Source organism: Erpetoichthys calabaricus, chromosome 5 (genome assembly GCF_900747795.2).
Source record: "Erpetoichthys calabaricus chromosome 5, fErpCal1.3, whole genome shotgun sequence".
Lineage (NCBI taxonomy): Eukaryota > Metazoa > Chordata > Cladistia > Polypteriformes > Polypteridae > Erpetoichthys > Erpetoichthys calabaricus.
The window spans coordinates 247,565,494-247,590,812 of record NC_041398.2 but is presented as its reverse complement, the minus strand read 5'-3'; the positions used below and the strand labels follow the sequence as shown (position 1 = coordinate 247,590,812).

The 25,319-nt window shown below is 47.3% G+C and overlaps 2 protein-coding genes across 6 annotated transcripts in view; one reads left to right on the top strand and one right to left on the bottom strand.

The window, feature by feature from the left end:
* The window catches only part of inpp4b (inositol polyphosphate-4-phosphatase type II B), a 533,162-nt gene that overhangs the window by 212,715 nt on the left and 295,128 nt on the right, over window positions 1-25,319 (bottom strand). For all 5 annotated transcript variants that reach the window (XM_051928128.1, XM_051928130.1, XM_051928129.1 and 2 more), the window contains one exon: window positions 2,922-3,052. In XM_051928128.1, coding sequence (XP_051784088.1) covers window positions 2,922-3,052 — 131 coding nt within the window. The remainder of the gene's footprint in view (window positions 1-2,921; window positions 3,053-25,319) is intronic.
* Window positions 1-25,319, top strand: part of LOC114652371 (interleukin-15-like) — a 523,178-nt gene that overhangs the window by 363,833 nt on the left and 134,026 nt on the right. The gene's annotated exons all lie outside the window — the stretch shown is intronic.

Here is a 25,319-nt window from a genome sequence, read left to right as displayed (position 1 = left end):
GGAATGCCATCCCTCCATTTTATAAGCCACTTTTTTTCAGTTTAGGGTCCGAGGTATCTCCTCTCAGGAACACAGGCTACCAGATGGGAACCAATCCTGGAGTGGACGCCAGTCCATTGCAGGGCTCTCTAATGCACACACTTGCTCACAGTAGGCGAATTTCAATTTATCGATTAATAAATGGCCCATGAGGACATTAGAGGGTCGGACGGTTTGGGGACAAAGTCAGAGAGGCGAGACTGTGTTGGTTTGGACATGTGCAGAGGAGAGATGCTGGGTATAATGAGAGAAGGGTGCTAAGGATAGAGCTGCCAGGGAAGAGGAGAAGAGGAAGGCCGAAAGAGAAGGTTTATGGATGTGGTGAGAGAGGACATGCAGGTGATGGGTTGTGACAGGCGGTTGGCATCCTTACCCAGCCGGGACGCCCCTGCACACTATATTCAGGGGGAGCAGCCATGGACACTGCAATACCTCCCCCTAGATGCTAGATGGCCGCCTCCCTGGGGTGGAACAGTGCCTCGGGTTCCCGCAGGGCATCCTGGGAATTGGAGTTGGGTGCAGCCTTGTTGGGTCCCACAGGCACCACCAGAGGGAAGTGCAGCCGGAAGTCAGGGATCAAGCACCTGGAGCACTTCCGGGTGGACCATAAAAGGAGCCAGCAACCACCACTCAGTGGCCAGAGTCGGGTGGGAGGAGGACAAAGCTTGGAGAGGAGTGGTGGTGGAAGAAAAGAGTGTGGTGAACTGGTGCTTTATTGTGATTGGGACTGTGTTGTGGCTGGAGGGATTACGGGGAAGACGTGCCCTCCAGCTGAAGAAAAATAAGTCTATTTATTTTACACGTGCCTCTGTGTCAATCTGTACCATGTTGGGCGCTATTATCACAGGGTGTAACAGAGCAAGATGACGAGCACATGAAGATATGGAAGAAGATGATCCACTGTGGCGACCCCTATTGGGCGCAGACGAAAGAAGAAGATGATTAATAAATGGCCCACCGTGGCAAGTGGGGGGCGCCTCAGCTCTGAAAAACCGCCCAGTGAGGGCACTTAGCCCCGCCCCTTCTGGTTTGCCCTACTATAAGAAGCCCGGCTGCCCTCAAGGAGGCCTCACTTTCCACCTAGAGAGACCCCTGCTGGACACAACTCGACAGAACGAACCTTAACCGTCGCCCAAGGGAGCTGATTGGTTTGTTTATTATTGCGCCTGAGCGGCCATTTCCTTGACGCCTTTTTGCTTTGGACATTTGCATTAAATGGGACGACCCGGTTGGTGTCCCAGTTTTTCTTTGTTTTGCTCGACCTGCCTTTCCTACACCCGGCCACATATAACGTACATGTCTAAGAGACGAAAATGAGGACCGATGAAAATAACCGACACGGACGGACAACAAGAACGTGCAAACTCCACAAAGGCAACTGCCATGAACTTGGGGCTCTAAAATTCTCAAAAAACACCTCAGAAAGGGGGCAGCAAGGGGGAAACCAGTAAACCCGGGCTAGTAATGAAAAGGGCAAATATGGAATCTTTGTAAGTAAAAAGATTCCTTTTGCTGAAAATATTGTCCGGAGAGAACAAAAGGCCTTGCCTGAAACTATAAAGACAGACAATGTCCCAAAACTCCCCTCCACCGAATTCAAAGAATAGCCGACAAACAAAAGCACAGATGTCAAAAATTCAGTATTTCAAGAAAGCCAACGCCAGCACATTCAATGAACCGCAAGGGACTGTTGATTGTCCCCACATGTACATATAAGGCGGTGGGTAGTCCCTTGATGATGGTGGGCAGGTGGTCATACCTCTTAAGGGACCGCTGACAAAAGCACACAGAACATAAAGGTAGATTTTACATTTTTTTTGTGTGCGTGTGTGTGTGTGGTCCTTTAGAGCAATCTGATTGGCCAATTTAGCTGTGGTATGGTTGGTCAGTTTGCCATTGGTGTGATCAATCGGTTTAACTTTGGCAAGAAGAAGTGCAAGTGTGAGACACACGAGGAGGAGTAAAGGGGTAGGAGGAGCGCCGAGAGTCGCCTTTTAGAAATGGGACGTATAACAGCAGACAGGAGGTGAGCAGGACGCCTCTAAAATAATGGCAGAGTACGAGAAAGGGGCTTTATGGGAACGCGATCGAGAGAGAGGACGCACCGGTGGAGATGTTCAGACACACGAGGATGACGAGGGAAGACACTGAAGATACACGGAGGCATGACATATCAAACATTTTTACATTTAGTCTATTACCTGTCTTTGACAAGTAACGTTGCTAAAAACGATATAAAAAAATATAAATAAATGAACCAAACTCAAAATCCAATTTCAGGTATTCATAATAATACAAATTGATTTGTTCTGGGCCACGACAATGAGTCAAGGTGTGTCGCCAGTCCTTGTTGTTCTTCACTGTTAATAAATCCACTCATCAACTCTCCATCCCACATCATCTCTGATCCACTTCTATTGAGGCTATCTGCTCAAAACTACAAGGGGGAAGCCCCTCCAGCAACCCCCGGAGGTGACTCTCCAGATCTAATGTTATGACCTCTCCATAAAGGTCAGTGAGGAGTTTCTCCAACTAAAAATGGTCCAAAAGTTCAAGTGGTGTGTGTAAAGTACTACACATGTTAGGGCAGAGACCGCCAAAGATGGGCAATGAACCAGAAAGCCAGGATTTAAAGTAGAGTGCCATTGCCACTGCCACTGCCACCACACCACGCTGCCTGTTTAAAGATCCCCATATGACAAAGGAGCCTTTCAGGCAGCACTTCTTGTCTAGACCTTAAGTTTTCGCTTATTATGTAGAAACCATGAAAGATGTGAAGGTTTCCTTTGCTTTTTCACTGCGTCACAGCGCAGCACCTCCTGACTGTAGAAGCACCTCCAGCTGCCCTGATGCCACCATGCCACTCCCAGTATGCACTGTACCTGTTATCTTGTTCAGTTCGGTCAGGATGTCATGGTAGCAGCTGATAACCTGGCCATACTGGCCCAACATGTCCTTGCGGAGATTCTCCCAGTGTGGCGACAGCTCCCCCATCTCCTTCAGGTCTTGTATCCTAAAGAGAGAAGAGAAGAGAAACAGAGAAGTCAAACAAACTGCAGGGCTCAAGGGCTTACTTACTGCGTGGAAAGGTGAAGAGGCTTTGGATTGTAAGAAACAACGAAAAGGGAAAGAAAATATCAACACGCGTAACCCAAGGACGTCTGCTTATCCCTGTCTTGTCACAAGCTGCTGTTTTGGTTTTAGTAGATGGCCAGTAGTGGTAGTAGTGACTTCATAACAACGGCTTTGAAGAGTTTAAGGTTTCAACACACACACACACACACAGGCAGTACTTAATATATGGTCAGAAATACAAGCCCTGGGAACGGTACATGATTCTAAGCAAATAAAAGCCAACAGAAACGTAAGTGTGCCACACACGTTCTCTCATTTTCTCTAGAAAAGTGAAGGTCTGCCTCCCCACTACCAGAGGTCCTGGCTCTTCCAGACTAATGACATTATTTCCTCTCCAATCCCAGAAATCGTACCTCTTCCTTACCAGTGACATCACTTCCTCCCCACCTCCAGAAGTCCCACCTCTTATGGACTAGTGACATCACTTCCTCCTCACTCCCAGAAGTCCCACCTCTTCTGGACCAGTGATATCATCTCCTCTCCAATCCTAGAAAATCCTGTCTCTTACAGACTAGTAGTGACATCACTTCCTCCTCACTCCCAGGAGTCCTGCCTCTTCCAGACAAGCGACATCACTTCCACCCTAGTCACAGAAGTCTGTCCTCTTACAGACTAGTGACATCACTTCCTCCCCACCTCCAGAAGTCCCACCTCTTCTGGACCAGTGACATCATCTCCTCTCCAATCCCAGAAATCCTGCCTCTTCCAGACTAGTGGCATCACTTTTTCCCTGCTCACAGAAGTCTGTCCTCTTACAGACTAGTGACATCACTTCCTCCCCACCTAAAGAAGTCCCACCTCTTCTGGACTAGTGACATCACATCCTCCCTACTCACAGAAGTCTCGTCTTCTTCGGACTCGTGACAGCACTTCCTCTTCATTCTCAGAAATCCCACCTCTTCTGTACTAGTGAGATCACATCCTAACTACTCCCAGAAGTCCTGCCCCTTCCAGACAAGCAACATTACTTCCACCCTACTCACAGACATCTGCCCTCTTCCAGACTAGTGACATCACTTTTTCCCTGCTCCCAGAAGTCCTGTCTCTTACAGACTAGTAGTGATATCACTTCCTCCTCACTCCCAGGAGTCCTGCCTCTTCCAGACAAGCGACATCACTTCCACCCTAGTCACAGAAGTCTGTCCTCTTACAGAGTAGTGACATCACTTCCTCCCCACCTCCAGAAGTCCCACCTCTTCTGGGCTAGTGACATCACTTCCACCCTACTCACAGACGTCTATCCTCTTCCAGATCAGTGACATCACTTCCTCCCCACCTCCAGAAATCCTGCCTATTCCAGACTAGTGAGATCACATCCTAACTACTCCCAGAAGTCCTGCCCCTTCCAAAAAGGCGACATCACTTCCACCCTACTCACAGACGTCTGTCCTCTTCCAGACTAGTGACATCACTTTTTCCCTGCTCCCAGAAGTCCTGTCTCTTACAGACTAGTAGTGACATCACTTCCTCCTCACTCCCAGGAGTCCTGCCTCTTCCAGACAAGCGACATCACTTCCACCCTAGTCACAGAAGTCTGTCCTCTTACAGAGTAGTGACATCACTTCCTCCCCACCTCCAGAAGTCCCACCTCTTCTGGGCTAGTGACATCACTTCCACCCTACTCACAGACGTCTATCCTCTTCCAGATCAGTGACATCACTTCCTCCCCACCTCCAGAAATCCTGCCTATTCCAGATTAGTGAGATCACATCCTAACTACTCCCAGAAGTCCTGCCCCTTCCAAAAAGGCGACATCACTTCCACCCTACTCACAGACGTCTGTCCTCTTCCAGACTAGTGACATCACTTTTTCCCTGCTCCCAGAAGTCCTGTCTCTTACAGACTAGTAGTGACATCACTTGTATTGAGGATTTTGTTCTGTACTGTATTGTATTGTGTTGTATTGACCCCCCTTTTCTTTTGACACCCACTGCACGCCCAACCTACCTGGAAAGGGGTCTCTCTTTGAACTGCCTTTCCAGCGGTTTCTTCCATTTTTTCCCTACAAGGATGTTTTTGTGAGTTTTTCCTTGTCTTCTTAAGAGAGTCGAGGCTGGGGGGCTGTCAAGAGGCCTGTTAAAGCCCATTGCGGCACTTCTTGTGTGATTTTGGGCTATACAGAAATAAATTGTATTGTATTGTATAATTGACCTAAGTTGGGCTGCACTTCCGGGTGTGGTTGCATCACAGCCCACAAGGGCTCAAGAAGCCGTGCCGCTCCCCCCTGGCAGTGGCCATGGAAGCCAACAGGGATGAGCTCCAGTGTAACACAATTGTGGCCCCAATGCAACCCAGGGGGGCTGCCACCAAGTGTTCCGGAGGACGTAGGGTGCAGCCCATGGCCGTTCCCCCAGATCCAGTGCGTTTTTACCATAACATTATTATACGGCCCTCATGATAAAGGTCAAAGCCAGAAGACGGCAAACAGAAAGGTAACCAAAGCAAAAGGGGGCAAAGCGAGAATCAGAAGTCCAAGTCAATAAAAGAGATCAACAACTGAGAAGTGACACCTTAGAACTGAAACAAAGACCACTAGAGTGGAAACCTAAGTTCAATCAGCGCTGTGCAACTGGGGATAGTCAGTAATGTGACTGCCACCATGTTGATAGTGTCCCGACCTGTGACATAATCGACGTGATGATCGTGGAACGTAACTCATTACAGAATGATCAAACAACTTCAAAAGAAAGATTCCATGTTATAAAAAAACATAAAACATGCACTGGAGACCCCCTTCACACTTCACACCCTGCTGCCAGGCATATGCCCAACAGACATGGGGGCAGTGGGCGGGGTTTAACTGGGTCAAATGCCCCGCCTCCATCCTAAAGTGACACAATGGTAGGTTTGAAACTTGACAGTACGCCTTATGAGAAGGCCAAGGGAGACGTGGTGGGCTCGTCACATCAGGACGCTGTATACTGGCAACATTGAACCCTTCAGGTTTGTTTTATTTATTTATTTATTTATTGATTGTTATGGTGAACCGTCTTTTAGTGTGCGGAGGGGTCTGGCAAATCATGACAGGTAGGATACAGAAAATGAAGAGACCATTCAGATATACGGAAAAACAAAGACACAGACCAGCAAGGCCAAAGAGAATGGGAACTGAATGGGCAGGACACCAAATAGGAGCACAAGAAAAAGTGGGGATGGCTGGCACAGCCGTGGCAGCTTGCCGACCACTCAAGGGGCAAGAAAAAGCCCCCAGTCAACCCTAACAATGACACAAAGGGGCCCCAGTAGGAGACTGGATATGTGGTAGCCTGAGAGCTGCAAGGATAGCAAGCAGTGGGTAGAAAGCAGTAGCCCTCATGCTGGTGTACAATCTTGGCATCTCCACTTAAAAATGCCAACCTGCCACATCCCCTCCCCTATTGCACGGGAAGAAAATGTGAGCCAGCGCAGGCCACTCTGTCCTTGAGACTTCTGACCTTCCTGCTGTTCTTTATTCTGACAGTGGCAGCTGTGGCCCACCATGAAGCAATTAAAAGCCTCAATGCCAGCACTGCATCGTGGGAACTGAGAGTCAGAACGACCGCCACCCGCCTGCCCGTGGCCCCTTCTTCTCTGGCACTCGTTCAAGGGCACCTGCGAACCAGCAGTCCGTTACAGGGAGCGGATTACAAATGAAGCCACGCAGGTCCCTCACATGCAGTCACGAAGTGACCACTGGCAATGCTTATACGCACCAAAGCCGCAGTGAGTGGGCAGCATGCCTGGCATGACATGGCCTTCAAAATGCAGCTACTCAGATGCAGACAAATATAAAAAAATAAAAAACAGCATCTGGTTTGGGGGTCCACTAAACTGCATGTTTTCAAGCCCTAAATTCAAAGCTGCAAAATAACACTGGGGGTCTTGAGAGGTTGGGGCACCCCCAATAAACCCATTAAACTAACTACCAGTGGCTTTTTGGGCATGCATTTTCCTCTGTGTGTGCAGATATCTCTAATGGTCACATGGACCTTCTCTCCAATCACGTCTGCCCCTCTTTGGCCAATGACATGCGTGACGTGACATGATGTGAACTTTCACACACCTTCCACCTGAGAAAAAAAACAGCGTGATGATGCTGGTGCCAGGGACGTCTCGACTGGCATCAGAACGTTGTGACTGTTATAACTAGATGCGTCAATTTCATTTTTGCATGTTTCTTTTTTGAGATCCAGCACTCATTTGTTTTTTTTTTTGTTTCAAAGTTTACTTTTCTTCCTGTTAATTATTTTGTGCCATTTACACCGCCATTTTGTTTATGGGTGATCTCCGCCATTTTGTCTTGTTTTGTGACAAGCCAAGAGTCAAAAAAAGATGGCAAAGGTCAGTACACAAGAGATTTAACATGCGCAAAGAATTTCCTGCAGCACGATTCAAAGAAAAGGTTTTATCAGTAGCTTGGATTGAGAAGAATCGGCCCGGATGACCTTTTATGCCAGGTCATGACCTTCAAGGATAAGAATAAGAATAACAGCAGTAGGTTTATCTCCATCCCCACTACATTTGCCCCTCCTGTTTCACTCACAATCTCCGCCTCCGCTGCACTTGCCCCTCCCATTTCACTCACTTTCATCTCCACCTTCAATGCACTTGCCCCTCCCATTTGACTCACCATCTCCACCTCCATTGCACTTGCCCCTCCCATTTGACTCACCATCTCCATTGCACTTGCCCCTCCCATTTGACTCACCATCTCCACCCTCACTTCACTTGCCCCTCCCATTTCACTCACCATCTCCACCTTTCACTGAACGTGCCCATCCTGTTTCATTCAGTTTCCTCCCCCACAGACCTTACCTCTTCAATTTCACTCACTCTCATCTCCACCCCCACTTCACTTGCCCCTCCCATTGGACTCACCATCTCCACCTCCATTGCACTTGCCCCTCCCATTGGACTCACCATCTCTGCCTTCACTGCACTGGCCCCTCCCATTTAACTCACAATCTCCTCCCCCATTGAAATTGGCCATTCCATTTGACTCAACATCTCCGATCCCACTGCACTTGCCCCTCCCATTTGACTCACCATCTCCACCTCCATTGCACTTGCCCCTCCCATTTGACTCACCATCTCCACCCCCACTTCACTTGCCCCTCCCATTGGACTCACCATCTCCACCTCCATTGCACTTGCCCCTCCCATTGGACTCACCATCTCTGCCTTCACTGCACTTGCCCCTCCCTTTTAACTCACAATCTCCTCCCCCATTGAAATTGGCCATTCCATTTGACTCACCATCTCCAATCCCACTGCACTTGCCCCTCCCATTTGACTCACCATCTCCACCTCCATTGCACTTGCCCCTCCCATTTGACTCACCATCTCCACCTCCATTGCACTTGCCCCTCCTATTTGACTCACCATCTCCACCTCCATAGCACTTGCCCCTCCCATTGGACTCACCATCTCCACCTCCATTGCACTTGCCCATCCCATTGGACTCACCATCTCCAGCTCCATTGCACTTGACCCTCCCATTGGACTCACCATCTCTGCCTTCACTGCACTTGCCCCTCCCTTTTAACTCACAATCTCCTCCCCCATTGAAATTGGCCATTCCATTTGACTCACCATCTCCGATCCCACTGCACTTGCCCCTCCCATTTGACTCACCATCTCCACCTCCATTGCACTTGCTCCTCCCATTGGACTCACCATCTCCACCTCCATTGCACTTGCCCCTCCCATTTGACTCACCATCTCCACCTCCATTGCACTTGCCCCTCCCATTGGACTCACCATCTCCACCTCCATTGCACTTGCCCCTCCCATTTGACTCACCATCTCCACCTCCATTGCACTTGCCCCTCCCATTGGACTCACCATCTCTGCCTTCACTGCACTGGCCCCTCCCATTTAACTCACAATCTCCTCCTCCATTGAAATTGTCCATTCCATTTGACTCACCATCTCCGATCCCACTGCATTTGCCCCTCCCATTTGACTCACCATCTCCGCCTCCATTGCACTTTCCCCTCCCATTGGACTCACCATCTCCACCCCCACTGTGCTTGACTCTCATTCCATTCATTATCTCCACCTCCATAGCACTTGCCCCTCCCATTGGACTCACCATCTCCGCCTCCACTGCACTTGCCCCTCCCATTTCACTCACCCCTTCCTCTCTCTTAGCTACCCATCTTCCCTGAGAAAGCAGCAGCAGGAGCAGCAGACCAAAGCCGTGTTCCTTCTGTGAAACACCAGGACAGGCTGCTACTGAACCCAGTGGCCCAAATCCGATCCCCACCCCTGCTGCTGCTGTCAACTGCAGAACGGGCACAAAGACAAGAGAAGAAGAAGAATACGCAGAGATGACAATCTAGTGCTGAGGATCTAAAAAATGGAAAAAAAGGAGGCAACTGCTCTCTGCTGACCACTTGCCGCGTCTCCATGTCTTCCTCAGTAATGAATCACACAGCAGATAATTGACTTGAGCGCCTCAGTTGGGGAGATCCCCGTTCACCAAAGGGGATCATGGGATAGACAGGTACGCATTAGAGGTCCGCTAATTAGACAGGTCATTCCGGAAAGTGGATCATTTCAACTTCAACTTCAATGAAGTCTCCAAACAGCCTGCAAATGAGGGCAACGAGGCTGAAGGAGTTCAGCAAAATCAGGCCAAGTTACAAACCTAGAGAGTGAAAAGAAATTCTGTCACCTAACATGGCGAGAAGTAATCATTGACAACTTTTCCAAAGGTTTGGAATGACAAAAGTAACCATCTGGTGGGATGAAGAGGGTGAAAACTGACTGTGCAGGATGGTTGAGGTTCAGAGGTGACAGACAACATAACCAGTGAACAGAAGCCTACTGTTGAGAGGGGCTTCTGTTCACTGACTCTGAGAGGAACTGATGCCAACACCGATGCCAACCACCACACCTCCATAGTACCTATATATTTTTCATAGATAACTATTTGTATTTTACTGTTTGAGAATAACAAAAAATAATTGTGGTGGGGCCACACAAACCTGAGACGCAGATGCTGTCAGAAGGGACAGTGTTGTGCCCTCCAGCCTGGTGTTGAAGCTCCATCTGTGTGTGTCATGTACTTTATTAGGTATACCTGTTCAACTCACCTATCTATCTATCTATCTATCTATCTATCTATCTATCTATCTATCTATCTATCTATCTATCTATCTATCTATCTATCTATCTATCTATCTATCTATCTATCTATCATATAGTGTGTTTCAGATCTATCTATCTATCTATCTATCTATCATATAGTGCCTTTCAGATCTATCTATCATATAGTGCGTTTCAGATCTATCTATCTATCTATCTATCTATCTATCTATCTATCTATCTATCTATCTATCTATCTATCTATCTATCTATCTATCTATCTATCTATCTATCTATCTATCTATCTATCTATCTACCTATCTATCTATCTATCACATAGTGCCTTTCAGGTCTATCTATCTATCTATCTATCTATCTTATCATATAGTGCCTTTCAGGTCTATCTATCTATTATATAGTGCCTTTCAGATCTATTTATCTACTACACCACTGTGATCAGACACATGACTGACGGTGACAAGCCAGCTGACAGGAGGGAGGTATAACACTTGACTGCATGGTGCCACAGTAACAGCCTGTCCCTGAACGTTAACAGAACAATGGGGGTCATTGTTGACTTCAGGAAGACCAAAGGCAATCGAGCTGCATTACACAGCAATGGCTCCCACCATCCAGACCGTTAGCAGCTTCATGGATCCTGGGGGTCCTGATCACTTGACTGCCTTTGGTGGTCTCTCAACACCATCAGCATATTCATAAAAGGCTCAGCAATGGCTTTTTTTTTCCTAAAGAGATTTGGGGTGAAAACCAAAATCCTACTGCCACACTATTGAAAGTACCTCCTGACCAGCTGCATCGCGGTGTGGTTTGGTAATCTGACCTGCCAGAATCACAAGTTCCTCCAAAGAACTGCTTCTAAAATCACTGGGGTCTACAGACCAGCCATTCTACCAGATCTCCGAGGAGAGCTCCATCCATCAACACTTGATGCCAGCCGTCCAGCTCGTCCCTCCCACCCCACCCCCAGTTTTCATTTCCATCTTTTCACCATTTGCTCCACACACTTCAGGGATGGCTTCCTCTCCCCCAGGCCATAAGGTCCCTGTACTGGGCCCACCTGCTGGTTTTGTGGGCAGATGGGAGTTTCCTTTGACCCCAAGTGAGCGGTGCTGTTAGGACTGCGTTGCCACACATGGGGCGGCTTATGTCCTGTTTGATGATTGTTATATGTTAGGAACAATTCCTCGTCTGTTAACATGGAGTCTCTGTCTTTAAACAGGTTGTCACAGATGCAGAGGGGGCTTGTGGGGATTGCAATGTGCAGCTGTAGGTACTTTACAGGACTTTTTCATTCTCCATAAACTTGATCTCTGGCAGTGGCCAAAAACCCTAGTTTTAAAATGGAAGTGGATTTGGCAGAGCGAATGGGATGGCGGTGGGCATTTTTCCCATACCTGTCTACAGTTGCTCCTTGTGGAAGAGGCGTACCTCAGAAGATCATTCACCTTCTGGTCTCTGGTGGTAGGACTTATGCAGTTTACAAATCTTACAAAAAAATGTCCTTGCCTGTGCCCACCTGCCAAATCAAACAAAATGAAGACCACTTCTCCCTTCAGGGATTCTAGAACTTCACGGACCAGAGGCATGATGGGGGATTTTTGGCATTAATACCGCAATAGTCCACACAAAACTGGTAAGTACCATCAGATTTTGGGGTTAACAATGTTGCCAATGCCCAGGCACAGCAAGAGGGTTTCAGGATGCCAAGAAGGTGTGGGGCCTCCCAGACAGCCAAAAAGCAGTCCAAACCCCCTATAAGCCTCAGCAGGTCAGACTCACTCCTAGGCATCATGACCACCTACTCTGACAGCTGGCATCGTCTTTTACTGGGCCAAATGGGCCATGGCTTTGAACGTTCAAAAATATATACATTAACCCCTGGCTTGTACAGAGATGAGCAACAAAATAATCTTTACGAAAGATGATTTATTTAAAAACATCTACATATTGCCACGTGGGTGAATGCAGGGGAATGCTGAAGGACTCTAGTGATTGTAATTCAACTGCCTAACCAGGAGATGGCGCTGTGCTTCTTTCACCATCTGCAGACCAGATGATTGACAGCTGGAACACCTCTGACATCATTTCTGGTGTCTGTCAACCTAGACCTGCCTCTTCCTGCTGGGAGGACTGAAATCCTTGCCAGTTGTGCTTTGAACTCAGAGAGGCGACACTGCAATAACTGCGTGTTTTTTGACATTTGCTAGATCCAATCATATGGGGTGGACGTCTTGGCACCCCAACTCTTTACCGTTGTCCTCTCTTTGTTTTACAATATATTAAAGTGCTAAGGGGCATAAGGGGGACGTGATTACTCACAAACCCCTGGGGCTAGATCCTTGATCATGGTCTTAATCGAAAGCTTACAACATGTCACGCGCTGGTGAGCCACACAATTTGGGTAGCAGCAACCCTTGTGAAGTTATGGGTTCACGTCTTTCTTATGCAAAACTGCTTGAGAAGGTGACATGGCAGAAAGGAAAAGCACAGCAGCAACATCTGCAGAGCGTGAAGCACATAGTGGACTCCACTCATAGGAGAAAGAAGAAGAACAATGGCGCCATCTGCTGATCATCAAGTATGGGATGCAGAATGCATGTGTGACAAAGACACACAAATGCCTACACAGAAGAACCCTGTTGGTCCTGCGCCAAAGCGATCGTGATTATGGCAAATAACAGAGCCACACATGAAGACAGTGCAATAAAGAAATCCAGGGGGCGACATCCCGTGAGCGTCAAGCTAAACACAGGAGGCGCTTCGGTGTGGAAAAGCCTGAATGGAGGGCCATTGAGGAGCTGGCTAGAACTATGGATCACTGACGTGCCAAACATGCTGCACGATGCAGACAGAGACATCCATACATCACTGGTTGGCTGAGGAGAACTTCTTGAAAGTCGGACTGGCAATGTGCTCAATGCAGGGTGGCATTTTTGCATCCTGAAAGAATGTGTGGCCAAAACGGAAGTGTTCAGCTTGCTCTCTATGAGGCACCTTGATGTGAGGAGCAGTCGATCAACATTCCAACCCTCACCTCTGGTCATGAGCCCTGGGTGTTGACCAAAAAGAACTAGACTGGCGATACCACTGGCAGAAATGAGGTTATTGTGCAGGGTGTCTGGGCTCAGACTTGGAGATACGGTGAGAAGTGCGGCCATTCAGGAGGCTCTCAAAGTTATCTGTTTCTCCGTTTTGAAAGGTGCCAGTTCAGGCATCTGATTAGGACGCCACCTTGGTGCCTCATTGAGCAGAAGTTCTGGGCATGTCCAACTGGAAGGAGACCTCGGTGCAGACCCAGGGCATGTCGTACAGATTCTACCTCTCGGCAAGCCTGGGAACACCTCGGTATCCCCCTGGTGGAGGACAAAGGATGTGGGGGCATCATTTCTTAAGACTGCAGTCCCGTAATCCAGCTGCGAATACGCACAAGAAAAAAGATGGGTGGATGGATGGAGGTGTGAGTGTTTCTGACTACACATAATAAGAACAGAATATGGATCTCATCATTTGAGATGTGTTTTCAGGATTGTTTATCCCATTATTTCAATGTGCATATCTTCTAATAACAAGTTGTGTCCACTAGGGGGTGTTGCAGCACCCCAAACCCCCAGACACAAGTCTCCCAGTATAATAATGGGATTTATTGGCATCCAAACACCTTACAACAGTTTCTCAATTACACCTTCCACTCCCCTCCACACAAGCTTTGTCCTCTTTCACCCGACTCTGACCCCCTGGCTGAGATCATTTAGCCAAGACCCGGGAGTACTTCCGGTGCTTGGGCATAAACCCGTAGGAAGCACTTCCGGGTTGATCGCAAGTCCCATAAAGCAGGGACTACGAATCCCATAAGCTCCCTCACGGAAGCCAACAGGGCTGGCTCCACGGGACTACAGATCCCAGCATGCCCTCCGGGTGTTTGGGTGGCAATCCCAACCCAGGGATATTTTTATCAGACCCAGGAGTACTTCCGGTGCTAGGGCACAGACCCATTGGGAGCACTTCCAGGTCAACTGTGAGTCCCATAAAGTAGGGACTACGAATCCCAGAAGCTCCCTCATGGAAGCTAACAGGGCTGGCTCCACGGGACTACAGATCCCAGCATGCCTTGCCAGTGTCTGTGTGGGAGTCCTAACCCAGGGATACAGTCATCTGGTGTATCAGAAGAGAAAAGGTTCAGCTGCCCTCAGCAACCCCCGTTTCTTCCATTTGTGGGTGCCCTGGAGGAAGGACGGGCATCCTGGCTCGGTATGACTCCTTCCTTTATTCCGGCTGGGATGCCTGTCCTTCCTCTGGGGCACCCAAACATTCCACTTGCCTTCCTCCCGGGTGAGAATCCTCATTCAATCCCAGTTGGGATGCCAGCCCATGTATGCCATCCATTCCAAAAGTAATATAGTAGAACCCCAGTTACGCGAGGTAATGGCGACTGATGAAACTCGGATAACCTGGAGAAAACGGATGGCCAGTGATGTGGTGACGCTGCATAGAGAAGGTGGGGATTGAGACAGAGAGAGACGTCTCCAGGGAAGCCCGCTGCTCACATTACTCAGACACAGGGGTGTTTCAGTCTCTGTGGACCCCTTTTCATTTCAGACTTTGAGGCCCCCTAAGTGCCCCCAGTGGGCCACAGGTAGTCATGACGCTTTTACCCTCAACTAAGATGCTCATGGTCAGAGACGGGCTCTGTGCCGCTGATGGGTGAAGCTCAAAGCGCTCGTCTCTGAGCCGCGCGGCTTCACAGCTCGCCGCCGGCAGTTTACCACAGAAGAAAATCTTCGAACTGAGACGCTGTGTGGTGCGAGACCCCAGCAATTCAGTCATGTTACCCCTGCAGTCCAGTCAGTCTGGTGGCACTGACCAGAAAGCAGGAGACAGAGCTGGAGGTGGCAGAGTTAAATATGCTAAGATTTGCATTGGGTGTGACGAGGATGGACAGGATTAGAAATGAGGACATTAGAGGGTCAGCTCAGGTAGGACGGCTGGGGGACAAAGTCAGAGAGGTGAGATTGGGTTGGTGTGGACATGTGCAGAGTAGAGATGAGGGGTATATTGGGAGAAGGGTGCTAAGGACAGAGCTGCCAGGGAAGAGGAGAAGATGAAGACCTAAGAGGAGGTTTATGGATGTGGTGAGAGAGGACATGCAGGTGATGGGTGTGACAGAGCAAGATGACGAGGACAGAAAGATATGGAAGATGATCCGCTGTGGCAACCCTTAACGGGAGCAGCCAAAAGAAGAAGAAGAAGAAGACCCCTGCAGTCCAACCCGTTTCACTTGGAAGGATACCACAGCAAGCCTCCGCTCCCCCTGCTCATTGTGACATTCAAGATGAAGACTTCATGAACTACAGAAATGTATAAACACACAAATCCAAAGTGACTATAACAGGAGAGCGAGTCGGTGGGGGGGCACACTGACTGGGGCGGGGTGAGTGAGCCACGCCCACATTCCCAGAGTCACCTGCTCCTCGACTGCTCGCTCAGTACAGTTAAAAGTAAAGTATGTAGGTGGTCAGGACAGCAGCAGGGCAAAGCTTTTATGAATTACAGTATAAGAAAAAAGTGGAGTCGAGAATCCGTTAAATCATCAGAGAGAGACCGGGACAGCAGACGATGAAATGGAATGTCAGTAAATATAAAGAGTTCCACATAGGAAGTCAAAATGTGAGATCTGAATACGCAATTGGCGATCGGAAAATTCAAAGTACTCCTCATGAGAAGAACTTAGGAGTCGTAGTGGATTCAACACGATCAACTGCCAGACAAGCCATTAAGAAGGCTAACAGAATGTCAGGTTATATAGCGCCTTGACGTGTGGAGTACAAGTCACAGGAGGTTCTGCTCAAGCTTAATAACACACTGGTGAGGCCTCATCTGGAGTTCGGTAGGCAGTTTTGGTCTCCAGTCTACAAAAAAGACACAACAGCACTAGAGAAAGTCCAGAGAAGAGCAACTCGGCTGATTCCAGGGTTACAGGGAATGAGTTATGAAGAAAAATGAAAAGAGCTGAGCCTTTACAGTTTAAACAGAAGAAAATGTAATGAAATGTAAAATATTATATGAAGGAAGTCAAAAGTGAGGTTTGAATACACAATGGGAGGTCTGAAAATCTAAAGTCCACATTATGAGAAGGATTTAGGAGTCGTAGTGGACTCTAAGCTATTGACTTCCCGACAGTGTTCAGAAGCCATTAAGAAGGCTAACAGAATGTCAGGTTATATAGCGCCTTGAAGTGTGCAGTACAAGTCACAGGAGGTTCTGCTCAAGCTTTATAACACACTGGTGAGGCCTCATCTGGAGTACGGTGGGCAGTTTTGGTTTCCATAATGACATAACAGCACTGGAGAAGGTCCAGAGAAGAGCAACTCGGCTGATTCAGGGCTACAGGGGATGAGTTAGGAGGAAAGATTCAAAGAGCTGAGCCTTTAGAGTTTAAGGAAAAGAAAATGTAATTTAATAAAATGTAAAGTATGACACATAAGAAGTCAAAATGTGAGGTCTGAAAATCGAGAGTCCACCTCATGAGAAGGACTTAGGAGTCGTAGTGGACTCGACACGATCAACTGGCAGACAAGCCATTAAGAAGGCTAACAGACTGTCAGGTTATATAGCGCCTTGACGTGTGGAGTACAAGTCACAGGAGGTTCTATTCAAGCTTTATAACACACTGGTGAGGCCTCATCTGGAGTATGGTGGGCAGTTTTGGTCTACAAAAAGACATAACAGCACTAGAGAAAGTCCAAAGAAGAGCAGCTCGGCTGGTTCAGGGCTACAGGAGATGATTTATGAAGAAAAATTGAAAGAGCTGAGCCTTTAGAGGAGATGAAGAGGAGACCTGACTGAAGTGTTTAAAATGATGAAGGGAATTAGTCCAGTGGATCGAGACCGTGACTTTAAAATGAGTTCATCAAGGACACGGGGACATAGTTGGAAACTTGTGAAGGGGAAATTTCACACAAACATTTGGAAGTTTTCCTTCACACAGAGAGCCACAGACACGTTGAGTAAATGACCAAGTAGTGTGGTGGACAGCAGGACTTTATGGACACTGAAAAAAACTCGACTTGCTGTTATTTTGGGTAGGTAAGTAAGTGGCCAGGACTGGCGAGCTTTGGAGTGCTGAATGGCCTCTTCTCGTCCAGACTGTTCGAATGTTCTAGAAGTCGAGCACTACACTTAGAGACAATGCAGAACCTCAGTAAAAAGGGGTGCCGATATTCAGAGTCCTGCATATTTTCTACTTATGATAAAGTGCATTTCATTTTCCTCTGCGTGTAAATTTTCTTCACTCCATCAACAGACTACCAGATTAATTATGAAAAAGAAGACATTGCAGAAAAAAAAGCTCCCAGAGTGGCACAAGCGGACCCCCTGACAGACGTGATAAGCAGTCCTCCCGCCAGGCGCCTGACAATCATTTAATGAGCTGGACCACAGGGATCAGGCCGGTGCAGACTCCACTCAGGCGACGCTGACAAAGCCTCTTTTCTGCTCCTGTCACGGCTCAGTGGGACGTCTGGCAGGACCCCATTTCCTAGTGACGCCTTACGTCAGGGAGAGCGACTCCTCTGTCTACTCCGCGCTCACACTGAGGATTAGGCTCTCTGCATATTTACGCCTCACCGCTAAACTGCTTGCTTTCATTCAAAACAAAAAATCCCCTGTGACAGTTCGGTACACGGCGCCTCGAAAAACGACTCACCCCGCCTCGCACCTTTACACGTTTGGAGTTACACAAAATTGCATCAAAGTGCACTGAATTTGGCTTTTTGTTTTGAGGACCCTTTAAAGACAAAGGAAAAAAACAACTCGGCAAAGTGGTTTAAATTAATTAAGAGATTCAACATTAAAAACGCCCAGTAAACTACACTTTAGTTTCTGTTAGAATATTGAATTACTGAAATGACAAAAGCTTCAAGATCGGAGTACAGGATGGACCACCCCAGCCAGCTGAACCTGAGAGCAGAACACAAAGTGGACCAGAATGTCACCACTGGACCTCCGGGCAGCGCAAGAAATTCTGGACGTCAAACTGCAGGAGTCGAGAAACGAGACTGGGGCTCCTTCATCTCTACAGCAATGTGCCTTTATAGCGCCTCACAGGGGCCACTCTCTGCGCTCTCAACACGCCAGAGGGTTCGACATTTCTTGAACCAACGGGAATCTTTCATTTTCATTTGGAACAAACCAAGTATAATCTGTCTATTTTATAGTGCCTTTCATATCTATCTATCTATCTATCTATCTATCTATCTATCTATCTATCTATCTATCTATCTATCTATCTATCTATCTATCTATCTATCTATCTATCTATCTATCTATCTATCTATCTATAATATAGTGCCTTTCATATCTATCTATAATTTAGTGCCTTTCATATCTATCTATCTATCTATCTATCTATCTATCTATCTATCTATCTATCTATCTATCTATCTATCTATCTATCTATCTATCTATAATATAGTGCCTTTCATATCTATCTATAATTTAGTGCCTTTCATATCTATCTATAATTTAGTCCCTTTCATATCTATCTATCTATCTATAATATAGTGCCTTTCACTCTATCTATCTATCTTATAGTGCCTTACACATCTATCTATCTATGTATCTATCTATCTATAATATAGTGCCTTTCATATCTATCTATATCTTACAGTGCCTTACACATCTATCTATCTATCTATCTATCTATCTATCTATCTATCTATCTATCTATCTATCTATCTATCTATCTATTATATAGTGCCTTACACATCTATCTATCTATGACAGGGGTCCTCAATCACAGTCCTGGAGGGCTGCAGTTGCTGCAGGTTTTTGTTCTAACCCGGTGGCTTAATTATAAAGCAATTTGTGCCAATAATTTAATTTCATGGCTTGTTAGTTGCTTTAACTCTGCTATGTCAGGTAATTCTCATATCCTAGATTTTCTTCCCCTTTCTAAGGATATCATCCTAATGATTTGAAGGCTAAAATGGAGGAGTAATTCTCAGTCCTTCACATTTTTCTCTTCACTTTCCTTCCAAGTATTTAATTAAACCCAACAGTGCATGATAAATACACACAGAGGTGTAAATGGTAACAAGCTAAATGGAGAAATGCTGGTCTCTTTTGTCATTTGCATGTTATTGCTAATTAGGTGATTAAAAATTGGTAATTAAAAACCAAGACTGCAGCTGTTTAAGACTAAAATAAGCAATAAGGGTTCAAAATCTTAATGAGCGAAACAACTAAAGTGAAGCAGGATTGTTACTTGAGCAATAAGTGCTTCTTATTAAGCAATTGGGTTGGAGCAAAAACCGTCAACCACTGCGGCCCTCCAGGACCATGATTGAGGACCCCTGATCTATGATATAGTGCCTTACACATCCATCTATCTATCTATCTATGATATAGTGCCTTACACATCTATCTATTATTATATAGTGCCTTTCACTGTCTATCATACAGTGCCATTCACACCTTCCTATCTAAGACATAGTATCATTCATATAGCGCCTTTCCCATCTATCTGTCTATTTTATAGTGCCTTTCACTTCTCACTGTCTGGTAATTTGTGACCTGAGCTGAATGGCGGCTCACAAGCAGGGCAGTGCCAGGGGGAGAACTCGTCGTGATCTTGAACCTGAATCTTGCTAGATTGTTTTCCCAGTCCCTCTTTCATTGATGCAGAAAATGCCAATTTCATATTTGTCCAAATGCCAGGCTACAAAGACCAGTTGGTAATTTTGGATTTCGGGGGGTTGGGGGGGTCCGCTATCAGTGCAGTCTGCATTGGTGTCAGGGTGCGGCTGCTTCACGTCTTCATCCTCCCCCTTTGCTGGCCCACCACTGTCAGCTAACGCCTCACTGAAATGAGCTCTGAGCTTTGTCGATGGTCTGTTGAAGTGCCAGGGTCCTTCTACTGGATTGATGACTGGTGATTGTGGAGGCCATTGGATTCCAGTGAGCTCCTCGTCATGTTCAAGAAACCAGTCTGAGATGATCTGAGCTTTGTAACATGGCGTGTTATCCTGCTGGAAGGAGCCATCAGAAGATGGGGACACTGCGGTCATAAAGGGGTGGACATGATCAGCAACGACACTCAGGTCAGCTGTAGCATTTAAACGATGCTCAGTTGGTACTAAGGAGCCCAGAGTGTGCCAAGTAAATATCCCCCAGTCTATTACACCACCATTACCAGTCTGAACCGTTGATCCAAAGCAGGATGGATCCCTGCTTTCATGTTGCTGACCCCACCATCTGAATGTCTCAGCAGAAATCGAGACTCGTCAGACCAGGCCACATTATTCAAGTCTTCTATTGTCCAGTTTTGCTGAGTCCGTGTGAATCGTAGCCTCAGTTGTCTCTTCTTAGCTGTCGGGAGTGGCACCTGGTGTGGTGGTCTGCTGCTGTAGCCCACCTACTCCAAGGTTTGACGTGTTGTGTGCTCAGAGCTGCTCTTCTTCACACCTTGGTTGTCACGAGTGCTTATCCGAGTTCCTGTTGCCTTTCTATCAGCTCAGACCCGTCTGGCCATTCTCCTCAGGCCTCTGGCCCATTGAACTGCCACTCACTGATGGTTGCCCTTTTTCGGACCACTCTCTGTAAACCGGGTGGAGTGGTGGCTCTTAGGGTACAGGGATCTGAACTGGCAATCAGAAGGCTGCTGGTTCAAATCCTGTAAACACCAGAAGTGACTCCACTCCACTGGGCCTTTGACCTGCAATTGCTCCATCTTGGGTGTGATGTTAACAGGCATGTAGGCCCGCCAACCAGCAAGGAAAACTTGGAGGTTGGTGGCAGAATTGGCACTCCAGCCACCATAAAAAACCTGCCAGTGATCCATGCCATCTGAACTCGTGTGATGCTGCAGTGTCATTCGTTGCATGGCTGCACTCAAGTCCTAATCCTGAGGTGGTCTGTCATGTGGTGGGTGTATCAGCGCAGGCTCCTAACCCCTCACTCTGTAAACCCTAGAGATGGTTGTATGTGTGTGAGAATCCCAGTAGATCAGCAGTTTGTGAAACACTCAGAGCAGCCCAGCTGGCACCACCAGCCATGCCACCACATCCAAAGTCATTTCAGTCCCCTTTCTTTCTTCCTTTGCCCAGGTTTGAACTTGAACTTGAATGCTGCTGCCGTGTGATTGGCTGATTGGAGATTTGCGTCAAGAGGCAGCTGAACTGGCGTACCTAATAAAGAGGCCGGTGAGCGCATGTTTTGAATCTTAAAAGCAAAGAAGGTAGCAAGGAGACAAACGCGACTTCAACTTCTTCACCTTCTTTTTTCAATTATCAAGCACCTTATTGCTTTTCTACCCGACGGCGTGCGTGTCAGCGGCTAATCACGCCCGTATCTCACCTTTCAAGTATCTGTACGTCGACCCCCTCAGCTCCTGCGTTTCCACGGTTGGCCGTCCCGTGTGTGTTTTTCGCTCTCCACCAGCTCCTAATTGTGCGCACAACATGGATGGCAAATCCTCCTCCTTGTGAGAGCCCGCCAGGCTGTCATAAATCTCGAGCTGATCGGCGTCGGTGTCGCCCAGCACCCAGGGCTGTGTCAAAGTGCACCGGTTTAATAACGGCACGCAGCCAATTAGCTTCAAGGTGTCAACAGTCTCCACTTTCGAGAAGCTCTCGGAGATAGAAATCCTAATCACACGTCGGATCTCTGTTTTCACAGAATTCCCACCTTTCATCTTCAGGCCACCCAGTTTCAAACATTTGCACAACTAACCCCCCCCCCAAACCCCCATCCCCTCGTTCAAGTCAGACGTTAAAATGGGCAGGAACGGGGGGGGGGGGGGGGGGGGGGGGCGGGGGGGATGATCGGTGGCTGGGATTGGGGTGATGGCTGCTGTTTTGTATCGAGGCGTTCAATTTAAAATAAAAATGACTCCAAAACTACACAGAAATATAATTTAAAGGAAAACAGTTAGTAATTATGAACCACTGATTGTGCTGGTTTAATATTTAAATTGCTTCCTTTCATCAAAGGTATTTTAATTATAAAAGACTTAAAAAAGCAAAGCTAATCAGCGAGTATTGTGTTCTGGGTACGGAGAAACGTGCAGAGAAATGTGTGGGAAAAGCGTTATGTACCGGAGACAGATGAACGTCGTCGTCCGTCTACAGGACGTGTGTGCATAGTAGTGGGGAGGCTGTGCATTGAAATCCCACTACTGACACCACATGGCCAGAGGCCGCTCACTTAACCTGCCGGTGCGCCGATTGGAAAAACAAAAGAAACGGAACTCGTTGTAAGTCGCCTCCGATAAAGGCCTCAGTCAAATAAAAAGTAATAATTACACAAGCTTAGCGGATTTAGAAAAAAAGAAAACTAATCGTGTTACTCGTCTAAGATGAGCTGAACTCTGGATAGATAGATAGATAGATAGATAGATAGATAGATAGATAGATAGATAGATAGATAGATAGATAGATAGATAGATAGATAGATAGGCACTATATAACTGTGTGACAAACAGCCGGGTCCCATGCCTGGCCGGGACGCCCCAGCTGTGTATGTTCCGGGGGAGCAGCCATGGACAGCTCAATACCTCCCCCGGGGCGCTTGGTGGCAGCCTCCCTGGCCGACGCTGATTCCACAACCTCCCGCAGGGCACCATGGGAGATGGAGTCCTCCACAGCTTGGTTGGGGCCCGGGGTGGCCGCTAGGGGGTGCTGTCTCCTTCCAACAGCCCGGCTGGACAATTAGGACCAGGTGATCAAGCACCTGGAACGCTTCCGGGTGGGTTATAAAAAGGGCCAGCCACCACCACTCAAGAGCTGGAGTCGGGAGCGGGAGCAGGAGCAGGACGAAGCTCCTGGAGAGGGAGGACAGGTGGCCCAGGGACGAGAAGAGAGAAGGCCCAGGAGAAGGGTGACTGGGGCTAGAGGCACTGTGAGTTGGGTGCCATTGTGATATTTGCCCGGACACTACCAGTCGAATACCACATCTTTATCCAAATCTTGTCTTTATTTTACTTTTCCCACAACACAACACAGTCCCACACAACTCACAGATAACTGCCCCCTGCTCACCAACCCCTGGGCGGGCGCTACACGCTAGCCACTTCACAGCTCTGCCGCTCGCGTATGGGGAAGCAGATGTACAATTTAGACAGATTGCTATTTTCATGGAAATTGTTACATACATATAATAGAACTAACTATTTTACATTACAGCGAGCAATTAACCTTAATAAAAAATAGTAAAACGTAATAAATAAAAAAAAAAATTATCATCATGTTGTGTTAAGAGATATTTGCTGCATTATACGTTTTCGTTCTGTTTGGCTTTGAAATTAACATGCAAATACTTTTTAAACTTACACTTTTACTGCTCCTTGGGGACAAGCTGGCAGAGATGGGAGTAGATTTATACCTGGTGGCATGGATCGTGGACTATCTTACAGACAGACCTCAGTATGTGCATCTCAGGAACTGCAGGTCTGACATTGTGGTCAGCAACACAGGAGCACCACAAGGGACTGTACTTTCTCCGGTCCTGTTCAGCCTACAATACATTGGACTTCAAATACAACTCGGAGTCCTGCCACGTGCAAAAGTTCACTGACGACACTGCTATCATGGGCTGCTTCAGGAGTGGGCAGGAGGAGGAGTGTAGGAACCTCATCAAGGACTTTGTTAAATGGTGCGACTCAAACCACCTACACCTGAACACCAGCAAAACCAAGGAGCTGGTGGTGGATTTTAGGAGGACCAGACCCCTCCTGGACCCCGTGATCATCAGAGGTGACTGACTGTGTGCAGATGGTGCAGACCTATAAATACCTGAGAGAGCAGCTGGATGATAAATTAGACTGGACTGCCAATACTGATGCTCTGTGTAAGAAAGGACAGAGCCGACTATTCTTCCTTAGAAGGCTGGCGTCCTTCAACATCTGCAATAAGATGCTGCAGATGTTTTATCAGACGGTTGTGGCGAGCGCCCTCTTCTACACAGTGGTGTGCTGGGGAGGCAGCATAAAGGAGAGGGACGCCTCACGCCTGGACAAACTGGTGAGGAAGGCAGGCTCTATTGTAGGCATGGAGCTGGACAGTTTAACATCTGTGGCAGAGCGAAGGGCGCTGAGCAGACTCCTGTCAATCATGGAGAATCCACTGCATCCACTGAACAGGATCATCTCCAGACAGAGGAGCAGCTTCAGTGACAGACTGCTGTCACCATCCTGCTCCACTGACAGACTGAGGAGATCGTTCCTCCATCACACTATGTGACTCTTCAATTCCACCAGGAGGGGTAAACGTTAACATTATATAAAGTTATTGTCTGTCTGTATACCTGCATTGTTATCACTCTTTAATTTAATATTGTTAGTATCAGTATGCTGCTGCTGGAGTATGGGAATTTAATAAAGTATCTATCTATCTAATGACCTCCTTATGGCAGCTGATTCTGGTTTCATTCCTATTCTCATCCTCCTTGATCTGAGTGCAACCTTTCACACTGTTTGTCACACGACTCTTCTCAATAGATTATCTTCCATTGGCATTACCCACACACACTCCACTAGATTGGTTCAGATCCCACCTCTCAGGCCGCACTCAGTTCATTCAGTTTAAAACTTTCATATCCCAACCCACCGCTGTTACTTCAGGTGGGCTCTGTCCTGGGTCCCCTCCTTTTCATTATTGACCTCCTTCCCCTTTCGTAAATATAACATTAGCTTCCACTGTTACGCTGATGACCCCCAGCTCTACCTCCCTAGCAGACCTACTGCTTCCTTTCCACCCTCCTCACTTGTTGATTGCATAGCAGAAATCAAATCCTGGTTTTCTTCAAATTTTCTTAAATCAAAGAACAAGTGACAACACTGAGGTTCTCCTCATTGGTACAAAATCAACATTATCTAAAACTGATCATTTGTCATTTGTTATTGATAATTCCTCTGTCTCTCCTTCCCCACAGGTGTCATCCTTGACAGTACTTTATCCTTTCATTCCCACATCAATAACATCTCCCAGTCTGCGTAACGTTAATCGTATTCGCCCCTCCGTCACGCCCCACACCACTGCTGTCCTCGTTCATAGCCTTGT